Source organism: Macaca nemestrina, chromosome 19, assembly GCF_043159975.1.
Source record: "Macaca nemestrina isolate mMacNem1 chromosome 19, mMacNem.hap1, whole genome shotgun sequence".
Lineage (NCBI taxonomy): Eukaryota > Metazoa > Chordata > Mammalia > Primates > Cercopithecidae > Macaca > Macaca nemestrina.
In genome coordinates, this window is record NC_092143.1 from 18120495 (window position 1) to 18139363 (window position 18869).

The 18869-nt window shown below is 38.2% G+C and overlaps 1 protein-coding gene across 10 annotated transcripts in view; it reads right to left on the bottom strand.

The window, feature by feature from the left end:
• Positions 1-12783: 12783 nt before the first annotated feature.
• The window catches only part of RELCH (RAB11 binding and LisH domain, coiled-coil and HEAT repeat containing), a 121476-nt gene continuing 115390 nt past the window's right edge, over positions 12784-18869 (bottom strand). For all 10 annotated transcript variants that reach the window (XR_003016916.2, XM_011733318.3, XM_011733317.3 and 7 more), the window contains one exon: positions 12784-14486. Coding sequence is in view for 9 of the 10 variants with exons in the window: in XM_011733318.3 (XP_011731620.1) it covers positions 14366-14486 (121 nt within the window). In the remaining variant the exon portion in view is untranslated. The remainder of the gene's footprint in view (positions 14487-18869) is intronic.

An 18869-nucleotide genomic window follows, 5' to 3' on the forward strand; every position in this document is an offset into this window, starting at 1 on the left:
TCTTTTTCTTGCTAAGTCTTCGTAGGCTTAATTAATTTTATTAGTTTAGCTAGAATAGAATTCTTAGCTTTGTTGATCTGTACTGTGTGTTTGAGTTTTTAATTTCACTAATATCTAATCTGTACTGCTTCTTTATTTCAGCTTACTTTGCTGATTTCAAATTTCTTGAAATGAACGTTAGATAATTGATCTTTTTGTATTTTTTTATTTTTTGAGACGGAGTCTAGCTCTCTCGCCAAGCTGGAGTTCAGTGGCGCGGTCTTGGCTCACTGCAACCTCCACCTCCCGGGTTCAAGTGATTCTCCTGGCTCAGCCTCCCGAAAGCTGGGATTACAGGCATGTGCCACCACATCTGGCTATTTTTTGGTATTTTTAGTAGAGATGGGGTTTCACAATGTTGGTCAGGCTTTGAACTCCTGATCTCAGGTGATCCAACCACCTCAGCCTCCCAAAATGCGGGATGATAATTGATCTTAAGCCTTTCTTCTTTTTGCATCTATGTATTTAAGGCTGTATGTACATTTCTCTCTAAGCATGGCTTTAGCTCAGTATCGTCTCACAAGTTTGATATTTTTATTATTTAATAAATAAGTTTTCTAGTTTACTTTGTCATTTCTTCCTTAACCTGTGGTTTATTTTAGAAGTACATTGCTTATATTTCCAACATTTGGTATTTTCTAGTAGCTTTTTTTGTTATTGATTTGTAACTTAATTCCACTGTGGTCACAGAACATATTCAGTAGGCTTATGAGATGACTGGAAGCTCCACACAGATTTTCATCCTCCCCTCAAATCAGCAACCGACCCCAGGGGAAATATTGAGTTCATGTCTCTGGCCTCCCTTTAACTACAGGGTCTTAGACTTACAAGTCCTTTCTTCCTGGAGAGCTCTTGAGCACCTTTTAACCTATTTTTCATATTTTGTCCAGATTTTCTCGTTGTGCTCAGCAGGAAGGTTAACTTGAAAGAAACAGATTTGCCACAGTTGAAAGTGAAATTTGGATATAAAATAATATCAAATAATCTATAAAGGAAAATTATCAGGCCAGGCCTGGGGGCTCATGGCTATAACCCCAGCACTTTGAGAGGCTGAAGCTGGAGGATCACTTGAGGCCAGGAGTTTGAGACCAGCCTGGGCAATATAGTGAGATCGTCTCTACAAAAAATTAGCTGAGCATGGCAGTGCATGCCTGTAGTCCCAGCTACTCAGGAGGCTGACATGGGAAGATCACTTGAGCCTAGGAGTTTCAGACTGCAGTGAGCTATGATTGCACTACTGCACTCCAGCCTGGGCAACAGAGTGAGATGCTGTCTCTTAAAAAAAAAAAAAAAGAGAGTAGAGAAAGAAAAGGAAGATGATATTTTTTGGTTCAGAGGGCTTCCTATTGAGCTGTTGCTTTTTGAAAAAAATGATTGTGATAGGTGACCAGTAACACTTACTTTCAAACCTTTCAGGCTAAAATTAGTGCCTTAATGTACTGGAGCAGTACTGGAGCAGGGGTGAGCAAACTATAGCCCGTGGGCTAAATCTGGCCCATTGCCTGTAAATCAAGTTTTATTGGAACATAGCTATGCCCATTTGTTTACTTACCATATCTGGTTGTTTCTGCACTACAGTGACAGAGCTGAATAATTTTGTAGCCAACAAAGCTCAAAATATTTACCATCTGGCACTTTATGGAAATAGTTTTTCTACCCAACCGTTCTATAGCATGCATACAATTTTGAAGCTGAAATGGTCATTTGTCATTATGGTGGAACAAACACACAGTTCGTCTGGTGGCAAATATGGTTCTACCCATTGCTTTGGCCTTCTTCTTCATGCAGTGATTGGGGGTGCAAGTAAAAATATTGATTTGGAATAAGGATTCTATCCTATTTCTCTTTGGGAAAGCATCTCAGCTCTATTTACATCCTAAGGCAGGCTACCTAACATTAGTTTCCTCACTGAAAAATAATACTTATCTAGTAGAGTTAGTACAAGGATTAAAGATAATGTATAAATATGTCAAGTACCCAACAACCATACGCTCAGTAACGCTACATGTTACTAATGCAATAAATAGTAAATATTGCTCCCTTAGGTTCTCTTTAAGTGTACTTCTATACAGTGGGTGGTGGCATTCTTTTCAAATTAGGTTGAATATCATGACTAGGTTCCTAAAGGTTCAAAAGAAAATGTCAACCTCCTCAAAAAATAGAGAAGTGCCTTTAGATTTCAATACACACAGAACATCTGTATTCCTCGTTGCTTGACAAATAATATATTCTTAAACTGTATCATCCAACTCCTTTTAAGAATTTGGTGGTAGGAAATAACATTCATAAAAAAAATCCTCGAAGTCCCATCTGATCAGTGTCTCCCAGTGTACACCTAGAAAACTTCTTTGTTGAAATATGAGTGAAGGAGACATTAAAAAAGAAGTTCTTTCGTAAAATACAGAAAGGCTATATTAAAGTTAAATACTTTTTTTTTTTTTTTTGCTGAGAAGAAATTCTCACAATCTTGAATGTGCTGATGTGCATTTTAGAAAAGAAAGGGCTAGGCCAGGAATGGTGGCTTTTGCCTGTAATCTCAGTAGTTTGGGGGGCTGAAGCAGGTGATCACTTGAGGCCAGGAGGTCAAGACTAGCCTGATCTACATGGCAAAACCCCATCTTTACTAAAAATACAAAAAATTAGCCAGGCATTGTGGCACTTGCCTGTAGTCCCAGCTACTAGGAAGGCTGAGGCACGAGAAAGCTTCCACCTGGGAGACGGAGGTTGCAGTGAACCAAGATCGCCCCGCTGAACTCCAGCCTGGGCAACAGAGCAAGACTCTATCTCCAAAAAAAAAAAAAAAAAAAAAATAACAACAAGAAAGAAAGAGATAGAAAAGAAAGAAAGAAGGAAAGAGAGAGAAAGAAAGAAAGAAAGAAAGAAAAGAAAAGAAAGCAAGTGGGCCAGAGCATGAAGCATTCCCCAAACTTATTTGACTATGAGATACACATCTACATTTTGGCTTTAATCAAATGATCAGAGAGGAATGTCCTTGGGCTATTGGTCTTTATCACTTCTGAATTTCCTTTCCTGAATTCAGCTTTGGTATTCTTCATTTATAATGAGGGACACTGTAGGAAATGATCGTTTAAAGCTCACTATAGAAATTATACAGCTATTGTTGAGGAAGAAGCCCATTACATTTCATGAGGACTCATGGGAGAGATTTCTCTTGGGCTTCAGTACCAGGGAAGCTTGCCGGAAGATAAGCCCTACTCACTGTCAAGAACTGTGAAGGGTCTGAGATTTTACCCTAACTTGCAAGCTAACAAGTTGGCCTGTTTCATGGATGTTGGCGGACAACACAAGGCTCCTGGGTCAGAGACAAAAGACAGTTTGTTACTTATAGCAATCATAGTAACCAGACTAGTTAGCATTTTCTTCAGCTTCCTGAACTCTAGTCCTACAGGGCAATGCAAAGAGGGGCATGTGATGCCTGAACATGCATTATAGGAGAGGAACTATGAGCTTAGGGAACCTGAGTCTTTAATAATAGGCAGTAAGCTTGCCTGACCTTTGCCCCAGGAGACATTATTATACTGTATAGAAAACAAATTTGTTCTTGGCTTTGGAGTAAGATACGATCTCTGTCTTCTAAGGCTGTTTGCTATACAAGCATCCTTAAAGAGATAGTCTTACACTAAGATAGTTAATGCGTCTGCATGTAAGACCTGCAAAAACTAGACATCTATGGAGAATATTCTCCCAATATCTCATACAGAAAGATCCCAATTAGCTTATTTCACTTTTTTTTTTTTGTTTTTTGGAGACATGTTCTCACTCTGTTGCTGCAGTAGTGTGATCATGGCTCAATGCAGCCTTGACCTTTGGGGCTCATGCAATCCTCCTGCTTCAGCTTCCCGACTACCTGGGACTACAGGCACGTGCCACCATGCCTGGCTAATTTTTGTATTTTTTGTAGAGATGGGGTTTTGTCATTTTGCCCAGGCTGGTCTTAAACTCCTGAGTGCAAGTAATCTGCCAGTCTTGGCCTCCCAAAGTGTTAGGATTACAGGCATAAGCTACTGTGCTCAGCCTTATTTCACCTTTAAATATGAATAACCAAAAGTGACCAGATGTTTGAGGAAATGTCCATTACAAAAGATAAAATGATGAATAAATAGAACAATAACACTGAAGGAAACAGATAAGTAATAAGCTAGAAAATAAAAAATAATCTTAATTAATATCCTCAAGGAGATTAAAGCAGTTTTTGCATCCTTGAAACAAAAACAGATTACTAAGAGAGTATCAGAGAACATAGTAGAGCTCTTGGAATAAACATAAATGCCAAAAGAAAGAAAAAAGAAAACAACACAATACAAGAGTTGAAAGATAAAGCCTAGGAAGTATTCCAGAAAGTAGAACAACTGAGAGAAGTAGAAAATATGGAAGAAAAGGCCAGGTGTGGTGGCTCACGCCTATAATCCCAGCACTTTGGGAGGCCAAGGAGGGAGGATGACCTGAGGTCAGGAGTTCGAGACCAGCCTGGCCAACATGGTGAAACCCCCATCTCTATTAAATACAAAAAATTAGCAGGGCGTGGTGGTTCATGCCTGTAATCCCAGCTACTTGGGAGGCTGAGGCAGGAGAATTGCTTGAACCCAGGAGGCAGAGGTTGCAGTGAGCAGAGATTACACCACTGCAATCCAGCCTGGGCAACAAGAGTGAAACTCCGTCTCAAAAAAAGAAAGTATGGAAGAAAAAAGAGTTCTCAAAAATGTCTTTATCTTAGGGCCTATAGGTAGAATAGCTTTATTTGCTTTTCATTTTTACTTCCAAAGGAAGTATCCTTCCAGTTCACTTTACTTGCATATTCTCACTAGAACATGCTTTTTGGCTTTATTGAGACCCACTCATCATAATTTTTCCCTCGACATTTACCCCAATATCTCATTTTCCCCATACCGGTTTAGATTCTATGGCCAATCACTATAATCTTTCCTTTGCAAACACCTTTAATGGCTGTGTCCTTGCTCTTCATCTTACACACCTGGAAAACCCCAGCCCTGATTATACTTTATTCTCTGCATCTGCTCCAGAATGGCTGATCCTGGCTCAAGAAAAGTAAAAACAATTGTACCAACTGGCTTCTCATTAAATTCGTAATTACTGTTTTCAAATGGGCTCTCAAAATTCCTCAGCAACCCTATAGTTCCTTCTATAATCTACTTGGCCATTCTTGAAGACAACCATTACTACCTTCCTTCTTCTCAAACCTCCAATACTTCTCCATATACAGCCACGCTAATGTCTTTGCTTCATACGTCACTGAGAAAATGGAAGGAATCAGATGGAAACCCCCTAATCTTCCCACCACTAAATCTACCAATTACCTGCAAGTCTATCTATTCTCCGCTTTCTCTCATTACATTGGAAGCCAGTCCTCCACTTGTGCTCCGAAGCTCACCCCCCTTGCCTTCTCAAGGATTCCACTGTTATTGCCCATTGCTGCTGCCGCATCACCACGCTCTCCTACTTTACCAGCTTATTCTCATCAGTGCACGAACAACATTTAATTGCCCCCATTACAGAACAAAACTAAGCAAACCCTCTCTTGACCCTTCTAGCTACCAGTACTTCTGCTCCTCTTCAAGGCAAATAATTTTTTTTTTTTTTTTTTTTTTTTGAGATGGAGTCTTGCTCTGTCACCAAGGCTGGAGTGCAGTGGCACGATCTTGGCTCGCTGCAACCTCTGCCTCCCGGGTTCAAGCGATTCTCATGCCTCAGCCTCCCAAGTAGCTGGGACTACAGGCACCCTCCACGAAGCCTGGCCAATTTTTGTATAGTTAGCAGAGACAGGGTTTCACCCTGAGACAGGCTGGTCTCAAACTCCTGACCTCAGGTGATCCTCCCACCTTGGCCTCCCAAAGTGCTGGGATTACAGGTGTGAGCCACCATGCCTGGCCCAAGGCAAAATTTCTTGAAAGAGCTGTTATCTCTACTCTTTTTCCTTAACTCATTCCAATCAGACTATTTCCACCAATCCACTGAAACTAGTACTGAAGTCATTCAGTGACTTTCATCTTCCAATGGGTCTCAGATCCTTCCCATCTTGACTGATAGTGGCAACTGATAGAGCTAATTGGCCCCTTTGCTGTAATGCTCCCCTCTTTGCTTCCATGATGCCACTGTCTCCTGGTTTCCCTCCTACCTGATTGTTTACTCCTTCCGACTCCGTCAGTAGTTCCCCTGGCTCTGCTTAATCCCTGAGTATGTGAGTGTCTCAGAGTTGATTTGAATCCTCTTCTCCGCTGTTACTCTCTCCCCAGGCCATCTCACCTAGTTCCATGGGTTTATCAAAATACTGATGACTCCATAATCTTCAGTCCTGACCTCTCTTGAGATCTAGATTTGGCTAACTTCTTACTTGACATTTCCACAGGCAACTCCCAGACATCTTAAAGTTAATACATCTAAGACAAAATTGTTCTTTACTTCACTTTGTAACTACTGTCATCACCTATTATGTATTGTTATTCATGCCAAAAATCTAGGTGACATCCTTGGTTTTTCCTTTTCCTTCACTCTTCATATCCAATCTATCATGCCAATTCTACTTTCACAGTATATCTCAAATCTGCCCTATTCCTTCCACTTTCGTGTAAGCCATCATCTCTTGCCTGGACTACTGTATTCGCTTCTGCCTTCAGCCTCTACTCTTGACCTTCTGCAACACATTCTTATATAGCATAAGTATATCTAGCCATGATATGAACTGGATCAATCATTTCACTACTTGAACTATTCAAAGGCTTCCCTTTCTAACTTCTAACCACAGTGTACAAGGTGCTATATGATCCAGCTACATGCCTCTCTCCAATCTCATGTTCTGACACTGTCTCACTCTAGCCATATTGTTTTTTTCTCCAAATCCTTGAACACAGCACATTTTTTCACCTTGTAGTCTATGCACACACTGCTTTCCCCCCCCTTCTTAATTTCACATGGTTAAAGCTTATTCTTCCTAGTTATCAAGTAAAATGTCACCTCAGCAAAGCCTTCCAACGTAAACCATAATCACCTTAATTAGAGTAAATCCTCCTTAGTCCTTCTCTCTCAACCTATTTGTTTTCTTGCCTGCTTGCAAGCTCTGTAAGTAGGCTCTGTGTTGGTCTTATTCCCTCTATCCCTATGCCTCGCATAAAATAGGTACTCCATAAATATATGGTGAATGATGAATTACTTGACCATCTTTTGAAAAAAAAAAAAGGCTTCTCTGCATTTACAAATCCCTTGGTAAACTTGGTGAGGCTTGTTGATCACGGGTACTGCCAGAGAGCCAGATATGAATATAAGCTCAGCCTAGCTTTTCAGGCCACACATAGATGGTACACTCTTTATCTGCGCTCTTATTTAGCCCACATTTTCTACCTCAGATATAAACAAGGACATTATGAGAAACTCAAATACTTGCCGAGGTCAAGATGCACAATACTACACCAGCCTCCTGACCAATAATAGCTCTGTCGAAAGAACATTGGATTAGTTTGACATGTGGTCTTAGCAAACTCAAGTATGAGTTTGGGGGACTTTGGAGGATGTCTGATTATGCTCACAAACCATCCTTTTAATCTAGTTGACAATTTTGCATGGAATTGGTATCAAGTTCAATAATTCATTAATTCAAAGTTTGTTGAGCACCTAGCATATAAAAGGCATTCTTTAAGTACTGAAAAGACACTGGTTGAAATGAATAGACATCATTTCCTCTCACAGAGATGAGACTAGTGAGAAAAAGAGACCAAAACAAAACAAGAAAATGAGTACTGGTAAGAGTAATCATAAAAAAGAAAATCCAAGGTGATATGAGGGAATTACAGGGGGTTACTTTAGATTGAGTGGTCAGAAAAGGCCCACCTGAAGAACTTATTTAGATTGAAAATCAAATGGTAATCCATATTTCGTAAAATCTATTGGCTTCTCATTTTTGAAAATCACATTTGCCCAGCTCTAGTCTTCAGTCACCTCTCCATGATTTCTTGAGGATAATAATAAAAATGCCGTAAGGGTTTGAGTAGTATAGCAAAGAAAACAAAATGGTCTCCACATTTGATATGTAGCATTTATCCCCTAAGATCTGAACACATTTATAGCTTTAGCAAGAAACCTAGATTATAACTTTTTTCATTATTGGTCAATGGTTAACTGTAGAGGTTCTTTTTAAAGATAACACTAGGAGCTATTTATTTTCAAGAAATGTCAATTCTGATTTTCCTCACTAGTATGAAAAGTTTAGTTGCAAGATTAAAGGAATGAGCCAACAAACTCAAATTACATATCAAAGGAAGCCAGTTTCTGTGAGAATCAAATGTATATGAACAGACATGAGTGAAGTTATAAAGGGTAAAATATTTTTCAGAAACCTAAATAAATTATGTAATGGAAAATTTTAAGTTGACTACTCATTTTTATCACAAGTTTTGGTAAATAAAAAAAATAACCTTGCTAGTCTTTACTAGGTTAGAAACTCTAAAAGAGAGGTTAAAGTAGGCAAAAGAAACAATCAAAGTGGTTTCTGCCTTCTACTGCAATTTTTCATCAATTATGCCTGGCGTGGTAACCTATTTACTTACTGGAACATGAGATCTAACATAAATATGGAGAAGAGGGTTATCAATGTTTATTCATGCTTTAGTTATTCAGTGACTTAAACATTTTAACTCCACCCTGAATTTTTCATAATACTTTTGTCAAGTGAAGAATCATGAGGTTCATAAACTTGGAAACAAGAACTTCCTTTCTCATAAAGGGCGGCAGCCTCCAGGCTGGCCATCCTGCAGGTTGGGAAGCATAGCCTCTGGCAGAAGCCAGGAGCAAGCACTTTGAGGGAGGGGTAAAGGGAACAGGAATTGATGTTGACTGGCTTGGCCATATACAACTTCAACAAGCTGTAGGAGGAGTCATGAATATTAATGAAAGGAGAAACATGCACATATAAGCTTCATGTCTCTTCATGGACAGCATGTTAAAAAAAATGGCAACATTAACATGACCTGAGGGTGGCATTTTTGGCCCTCTGACATCAAAAGGTGAAGCAGAGGACACAAAACCCCCACTGCACATCGTCCTCAAGTGGGCCAAAACTTGTCTGGAGACGGTGGTCAGTTTCCAGAAAGGGATGCATTGTGCAATTAGTGAGCGGTCACATTGAAACTGCAAAGAGGTGGCTGCAAAGAGGGAGGGGGCGTCCAGTAGCAGCCTCAGACTATTTGCTAAAGGCAATAAAGGAATAAGTTGTTGGTTTCTTGTTTTCCAGAGCTGGTTTCTGCATCCTCCTTAGGAAAGAATTCTGGTTAAAGGTTAATAAGGAAGAGGCATACTGAGGTGTGTCTGACCTCCCATCCTGTCATGCTGGTACCTTAGTTTTGAAGGTTTCTCTGGGGTCCCCTTGGCCAAGAGGAGTCTGTTCAGTCAGCTGTGGGGCTTAGGATTTTACTTTTATTTCCTACTTTCCTACTCCTTCAAGTGCTAAAGCACTTCCAGGTTTATTATTCTGTAATTTCCATAAATAAAGTCCTGTGAGGAATAGAGAACCCATTTTCATGCTCTTTGGGGGTAAGAAAATAATTTGACAGAAAGGTGACCATATTTAGAAAATCCATATGAAAAATAAATCAGAAAATGATTTACATTATGAAAATATTCACCTTTAAGGTTCATTATTTAATACATGATGGGAAGGCTTATGAACAGAGAAAGCTAAGAATTTAAAGAATTGTCAAGTAATGATCAGAAATGAAGACAAACCACGTATGAAATCATAAAGTCAATGAGAAATTATTAGATTTATATTACTCAGCAATGTATATTTTATAAAGAGATGATCTGTAACATTTCCAGCTTTGTTGAAGATGCATATCCTGAAAATATCTAAGGTTTAAAATGCCAACAATTCAAGAAACGGTTACTTTCCAGGAGGGAAGCAGTTTGTTAAAATTATAAAAAGCATATTACTATCAACAAATGACACCCTAAAAACATCACTGACCAAGAATTTAATATACATTAACACACAACACAAAATGCCAGCTTATAAACTACATATATTTTACTGCATTAAAGTCCCTCCAGAAATCTATTCATGCAATGGTCTAACTGAAATAAATATGATGGATTAGTCTGTAATGGAATAAAAAGAATTAGAATAGTAATAGAGTTCTCTGTGTAGATACACTGGGGACAGAATTTCCCAGATTATTGAAGCCTCTGGAGAAAAGCAAATAGTTCATATTCCTCATGACACTGAACTGAAGATATTATTTATATACTATCAAAATAACATATATTTGTTTTTGATACAGTGTTAAGTTTATATTAACTGTTATGTACTTTACGATTGGTGTGGTCTTACAGAGAACAGGATGTTTTAAGATTTTTTTTCTTAAACATGCTAAGTAAACCACAAAAAAGACAATCAAAACAGTTTCCTGTTCTTGGTCCCAAAGAAAAAATATGAGTGATGAGATGTGCCACTTAGAGACTGTGATTATAGTGTAGGCTCACACACAAAATGTCTACAGAACACATTCTTATGTAGTATGAAGAACGTCTAAAATCCAATTATTTTACCAATATGCAGAAACTTACCTGATACATTATTTTTGATTAGTACTTTGTCTGTATTTTTTTTTTTCTTTTTTTTAGAGATGGAGTCTCACTCTGTTGCTCGGGCTAGAGTGCAGTGGCACGATCTCAGCTTGCTGCAACCTCCACTTCCTGGGTTCAACTGATTCTCCTGCCTCAGACTCCAGAGTAGCTGGGATTACAGGTGCATGCCACCATACCCAGCTAATTTTGTATTTTTAGTAGAGACAGGGTTTCACCATGTTGGTCAGGCTGGTCTCGAACTCCTGGCCTCAAGTGATCTTCCCGCCTCAGCCTCCCAAAAAAACAGGATTACAGGCGTGAGCCACCACGCCCGGACAGTCTCTATTTCTTTTTAATGTACTGAAAAAATTAGTATCAAAACCAAGCACACTGTAAAGTTACAGTAGAACTTTGAAATAGATGTCTACTCACACAAAAGGCTAAATTTATTTCGTAGTTTTCTTACAAGAGAATTAACATCCAACCTTGAACTCTGAATTTTGTTACCTGGCTAATCAGGAGTATTTCATGAATTAGAATTGCTAATTACAAAGCTTTTCTTTTTTTTTTCTTTTGAGATGGAGTCTTGCTCTGTGGACCAGGCTAGGGTGCAGTGGCACAATATCGGCTCACTGCAATCTCCACTTCCCAGGTTCAAATGATTCTCCTGTCTCAGCCTCCCCAGGAGCTGGGATTATAGGCCTGTGTCACCATGCTTCGCTAATTTTTGTATTTTTAGAGGTGGGGTTTCACCACGTTGGCCAAGCTGGTCTTGAACTCCTGACCTCAGGTGATTCGCCACCTTGGCCTCCGAAAGTGCTGGGATTACAGACGTGAGCCGCGGTGTACAGCCCAAAGCTCTTTAAGTGTAACATTGAAGAGCTAAAGTGTAACTTTCTTTAATGTACTGAAAAAATTAGTACATTCTTTACATAGAGAATAGTTAAGAAAGTATAACCAGCACAGAATGTTAGCTGTAGTTAGCTACTGCAGTTCAAAGATCAGCAGGGTAGTAACTAGAGAAAGTTATATCCTTGGAGTTCAAATAATGGTCCAAAATAGGTTGTCTTGAAAAATGGGATGATGAAAAGACAGTTCAACACATACTGATCTCACCTCCCTAAACTTTAACAGAGACTATTTGAACCAACTTTTTAAAAATAAGAATGTGATGGCACCTTGACTTGAGACCCCCATTAGTATGATAGTGTATAGTAGTTGACATATCCTAAAAGCCATGGATAATGAGGATGGCATGACTTAAATTACTCACAATTTCATTCAGGTTGAAAATCAATTTGATGTTTAACAAAATAATCTCTCTAAAGGGGTGAATAATGCAAACCAATGAAGGTCATAGACACCTATGTATAGAGATAGATACTGCCATCATTCAAGCACTGTTCCTGGAAGAATTCAGCTAAATTAGTAATTATGGCACTTCTGGATTTCTGAAAAAATTTAATCTCTGGATTACTCTGGAAACATAGATATAATTTTAAATTAGCTTTTCATTACTTTGCAAACTTAGTTTTTCATTAAGTTGAACACTTACAAACTTGTACCATAAGTTTACTTCTGTTTAAAAGGAATGAGTACGGGAGTTTTATGCCCTATTTTGGACTCAGTCCAAATCTCAGTCTCAGGGATTAGTGTCTGTCTTGTCTGTAAAGACAATACGTATTTTACTAAAAACAAACAAACAAAAAACAAAAACCACAACGTGAAATCTTAATGATATTAAAATATTTAAGAAAAGAGACTTTCACTTGAAATACACTGTGAATCTTGCCTACTGTTGCCTTTTAAAAAAACATTAGAACTTAAATATATTCACTAATTAATAAAAACATTCACAATAAAAATACATTCTATCCATTCACCTGATAACAAACATACACATATTCTACTATAGTTGGAAGCAAATCAGAGTTTAAACATTATTCTTCCAGTTACTTCTGAAATGTATTAGTTTTATAGCAACATCGTCCCTTTTTAGTAAAAGTAAACCAAAATAGGTAATTTATATAAATTATATTTATAAAATATTGGTATATTTTCATGAACATAGGCTTTTCTCATTTTTTTGCTTAATAGAAAGTATAGTGTTTCAAAACGAAAGTAAAACACATAGCCCAAACCAAAACAAAAACATATGCAAAAACATTTTATTTATAACAGATCAACATTTTTGACATGAAAGGTAGCCACTTTCAATTTCTCAGGAATGCCTAGAACCCAACAGTTTTCAGAAAGACTACTTGGTTCACAATTATTTCACTGTAGGTAAATGAAATAATTTCAGAATGAACTTTTTAAATAGCTTTGCCTATGGCAAATTGTTTTATAAACTTGAATGTATGGTAAGCTAGCTTTCCCAGGAAATGAATGTAATCCAACTATGTTCCAAATGTATTAAACCAGTTTATACAACAAATATGAGAATCACCTATATGCATCAACTGTGCTAAAACAAGAATTCTTTTTATCAAAATATTCATTTTTCAAAAAGGCCTCACATTAACCCCTCAAACCAATCACCCCCTTCTTATGTCCAGCACTCTTTTCTACTTCAAGTTGCGTGACTGTATAGACAACTGTCGAATTCCAGTGGAACTGTACACCGACTGAAGACTCTATGTAATATACATCAAACACAGGAAGTCACTGACTTTAAGGGACAAGGTGATAACTAACTAGTTATAATTTAGCCAATGTCTTTTTTTATTTTAGAGGGAAAAAAAGTAGCCCCCAAGTGTCCTTAACTTTTCAGTACTTCTCTGTAACACACAGAATGAAAAGGTACTCTCTAAAATTAAAATCATTAGAAAATATCTTAAATAAAATGTTTTACATAAATTAAGTGTTAAATTTCAGATTCAAACTATATTTTCTTCTGTATCTCAATTTGGGAAAGATCTCACAATTATTAACTCTTCTCAGTTACATTTATTTTTGAGCATTTAAATCTATTACACACCAGTTTGTAAAATTCACCTTGGTTGCCTCTCCCCATGCCTATGTGCTGTCTTTCCTCAGGTAAGTCCATTATATGCATCTAAGTGCTGGGGAGGTTTAAATAGCACTTAAAAAATATTCATGAGAGTTCTGAAATGAAGGTTTCATCTTTAGCTATTTACTGTAGGATTTGTAATTCAAATCATCACAGCATCCTAAAGAAATACTGTGTGAATGGAATGCACACAATTCCTACAGAACACACAAACTGATGTCCAAAAGGCACAGAGTAATGCTGGTGGCTCTTTCTAGTCAGTTAAGAAACAATAAAAAGTCTGCATTATTCTTTCATAATTTAAATACTTAAGTAATCTCCACTTTATTATTTTATAACAATGACTTCAAATTTACATTATTTTAAGTACCATTGTAATAGCTTAGTGTATAATACAGATATTTGCGAATATCCCATCCAAAAATTAAAAAAAACTTCTTCACTATATATATATTTATATAAAAATTATTCTGAAAGACAAGAACATAGACAAGGGACTTGGTACAGACCATCAACTCAATTTTCTATTACCACAGTTGTAACTCCAAAATCAACAAATATACAGCAGTAATTAAAAGCAGTGCAAATATCTTTGGAGGTTAGGATAAAATTATAATGCAAGAACATAAAACTGAGGAAATAAAAAAGGCAAGTACTTCAAGTACAAGGAACCAGTCGGCTTGAGGTCCATCTTAGTGTTTACTGGGGGCTTCCTTCCTGCTTCTACTTCTTTCTCTGAAACACATTGGCCAACATGGCACCTGATGTTGTCAACTGGCCCATTTTGTTCAAAAACTTGGTCTTTGTATCTTCACTCACTAAGCTTGCAGCAATTGACATTGAGCTAGGAAAGAAAATTTAAAATTCATGTAAAGCAACATAAAAAAATAACAATTTTTCATTTCTTTAGCAGCATATCATTAACGAACACACTCTGAATTGGCATCACAAAAGGGAAACTAATATTTATGGAGGGTAGTTTGTATACGCCATCCTAGGTTAGCAGCTTTCATGTTTGTTATCTATAGTAGAGGAAGCAGTACGTGTAGTGGTTAGGAACAAGTCTGGGACTGGACTGAATCTTGGCTCTGTTTACCAGCTTGGGTAAATTATTTAATCTTATATGTAAAACGAGGAGGATTCTAGTATCTGCCTCCTAGGGTTATTATGATTATATTAATACAACTGTAAAGTGCTCAGTATAGTGCTAGGCACATAATAGCATGATGTAATTGTTAGTAGTTATTCTTTATCACTTCATTTAATTCTTACAGCAATCCTGGAAGATAAATATTATCAGTATTTTCACAAATGAGTAAACTAAATTGCAATGAGGTTTTGTGCTGTGCTGATGATAATCCTGTGGTATATGCCTTTTTGGGGGGATATTCCTTTTTTCGGGGGGTGTCCTGAATTGCCAGTTGCACTGATTTCAATCAACAGTTTCAAATCCATTTCTTCTTTTTCACCAACCTACTGTGTAGGGAATAAACACAATCTAAATGACCACTAAAGATTGCTAATTTATCATAGTACTGAACAGAAACAGAATAATGATCAAGCACAATTTTTCAATGATCTGACAACTGTCCTGTAATAGATTTGGAATCCAGTTTATTGCCTTGTGGCTTTGGCCAAGATGGTTTAGATCTCTCTGACTCAGTTTCCTCATCTGTAAAACACAGCTTGTGATTTCTGTTGTAAAGAATTCTGAGGATTAAGTAAGATAATGTGTTTGAACATGTCAAAGACAACATGTGGCAAGCTGAAGGTGCTCAACATGTCTGTTGAATCTACTGCATGAGGTGTGTCCTGCCATGGAGGGCACCTGGGTCTATGTAGTCTATAAGGGTGTGCACTGTGAATTACTCAAGTTAAAAACCAAACCACAACTCCCACCTTGAAAATATTCTTCACATTGCTCTTCTGACAGTACACCAATGGGTTCTCTTTCCTGCTGCTTCTCTTCCCACAAAGTAATCTTCCCTAAGGTTTGGTATTTGGCTCTTGATTCTTCAATTATAAAACTTACTCTCAAAGTTTCAAATTGAATTGCATCCCTTTTCCTGACGGTCAGTCCCACATTACTATTATTGGCTAGATAAAGTCAACATCTCAAGCTTGTGTTCACACCCTAACTTTAGAAATAACTCCCCATTTTAATTCCCCCCCACTTTTGCCAGTGGTTCTACTATTTTCCTCTGTTCTAACAGTGAATTTAGTAGCTCCTTCTACTTCTATTTCAAACCAAACACAAGTCCTGTGACCTTATTCTTTGAAGCGTCTCCTCTACTGTTTCTTTTTACTTCCATGGCTAATACTTCACAACTCAGTGAATTCCAACAGTCTTCTATCTTTAATAATCAGATTAACTTCTATAAGTCACTTCTTGATATCACATCTTAGCTCAAAAATCTTTAATGCTTACACACCACCTACAAGATGGAATGTGCTCCGCATTCAAGAAACGTAGCAATCTATGTCTTGTTTTTCCATACCCCTGTCACTGACTATCTCTTTGACCCCCTGCAGTCAGGTTTGTCCAGCCTACTGTTCAATCACTCTCAAATCTTTCTATCCATTGCCCACCCATCTTTCAAAGCCCAGCTGAAGTCCTGTGGTGCCTTTCCTTAACATTCTAGCTTTTCAGTGCTCTTCCTTTCTTTAGAAAACTCAGTGTAAGTCAAAAGATAAGTATGATTTACATTTACATCTAGAAAAAGGGGATGTATGGTCAGACCATAGTTGAGATATCAAGTTTTAATGATATTCTAAGAGGAGGCCAACCATGATGTTAAGGAGTCTGGAAACTTTAAGAGGTAAAAATGAAAGGAATGAAGAATATTTGGTCTGGAGAAGATTTAGGTGACTTAACTGATATCTGCGTATATCATACGTGAAAAATTGGATATAAATGTATATCTGCAGGGGTGTATATATCTACATAGGTCTACTGATACACATCACAGTCACCTGGAAAACTTTTGAAAATGCAGGTGCCTAGGCCTAATCCAGTACTTCTGATTCTTTCCATCTGAGGTAGGAGGCCCAGGTCTATATTACAAAGCTTTTCAGTTAAAAAAAAAAAAAAAAAAAAATCATTGCATTACAGCAATTCCGCCCCCACCCCAAGACAGAGTGTAAATTTTTATCAGTTTTATAAAGGGGTTTGTAACACTCTCCCACCCTCCTACCAGATGATAAAGACTTGTTTTAGAGGGCATAGGAATTTTGGAAAGGGAGATTTTAATCCAGGAAAACATACATTTTAAAAAAAAATTATTAAAATGAAATGGGATGCCTTGTAATGTGTATCTTCACTGCAAGTTTTCAAGCAAATCTCAGATCTTTCCTTTGCAACTAATATCCCTATCTTCTTTAAAACTATTTATGGCCTATATTATTTCTCTCTTTTCTTCTCTTTAAAATCTCCACTTGGGCCAGGCTCGGCGGCTCACACCTGTAATTCCAGCACTTTGGGAGGTCAAGACGGGTAGATCACCTGAGGTCAGGAGTTTGAGACCAGACTGGCCAACATGGTGAAACCCCCTCTCTAGTAAAATACAATAATTAGCCGGGCATGATGGTGCATGCCTGTAATCCCAGCTACTCGGAAGGCTGAGGCAAGAGAACTGCTTGAACCTGGGAGGCGGAGGTTGCAGTGAGCCGAGATGGTGCCACTGCACTCCAGCCTGGGAGACACAGTGAGACTCTATCTTGAAAAAAACAAAAAAACAAAACAACCCCCCCACAAAACAAAAACAAAAATAAAATCTCCACTTGATTTCTAACACCATTCTGGTTTGCCTTCTATTTCTCAGTTAAGTTCTTCCATATGCATCTGAAATGTTGGTCTCTAATTCCATGACTGTTCACCTTCTCCTCATCAGAGCCCCCTTTTCAAATGATATCATTTATCTACCACTGCTCCAACCGTAAGCCTTTAATTACCACCCATGTGCTGCTAATGGTTCTTAGATCTCAGTGAACTGCCTGTAAAACATTCTACCTGTGCCTCAGATTTTAAATATTCCTCTTCAGAATAGTTCTTCCTATAGTTCCATTTTGTTATATTTTATCATCATCCGTTTAAATGTTCAGATCAGAACTGTAGGAATATTTTGATTCTGTTCTCCTTCACTCTTAATCAGCTGCCAAGTTAAACTGAGTTCCCATCTGAAATATGGGTCTCAAATCCATCTTCTCATATTCACTGCCATACACTGGCATTATAACATGGTGGTTAAAATTGCAGTCTCAAGGACAGCAATGCCTGGGTTCTGGTTCCTCCACGTAGTAGCTAGGTGGCCTCTGAGCAACTTATCTACCTCTCTGCCATCTGTAAAATGAGAATAGTAGAAGTATCTACTTTGTAGGGTTAGTATGACTATTATTAGCAAATATATGAAAAATGCTTAGAATGATATCTGGTTCATAAGCATTACTTATTGTTACCTTCCCATCCAAGGCCACACTTCATCTCATCATGGGTTCCTATAACAGCTTTCTAATCTGTTCCACCCACTTCTCTATTCCCTAGAGTCTGGTTCCTAAAGCAGTGATTCTCAAGGTGTGGTTCCAAGACCTGCAGCATTAGCTCCACCTGGGAACTTGTTATCAATATAAATTCTCAGACTCCACTCAGATCTTCTGAATCAAAAACTCTGGGGATGGTACTCAGCAATTTCTAGTTGATTCTGATGGACACTGACTTGATAACCAAAGGTCCTAAGTGTTGGCTACAGGTAGCAGGCCAAATCCAGCCTGCTGTTTTTATAAATAAAGTTTTACTGGCCGGGCGCAGTGGCTCAAGCCTGTAATCCCAGCACTTTGGGAGGCCGAGACGGGCGGATCACGAGGTCAGGAGATCGAGACCATCCTGGCTAACACGGTGAAACCCCGTCTCTACTAAAAAATACAAAAAAAACTAGCCGGGCGAAGTGGCGGGCGCCTGTAGTCCCAGCTACTTGGGAGGCTGAAGCAGGAGAATGGCGTGAACCTGGGAGGCGGAGCTTGCAGTGAGCTGAGATCCGGCCACTGCACTCCAGCCTGGGCGACAGAGCATGACTCCGTCTCAAAAAAAAAAAAAAAAAAAAAAAAAAAAAAAAGTTTTACTGAAACCCAGCCATGCGCATTTATTTACATATTGCCAAAGGCTGCTTTCCTGCTACAATAGCAGAGTCCAGCTCAGTAGCTGTGAGAGAGATTGTATGGTCTCCAAAGTTTA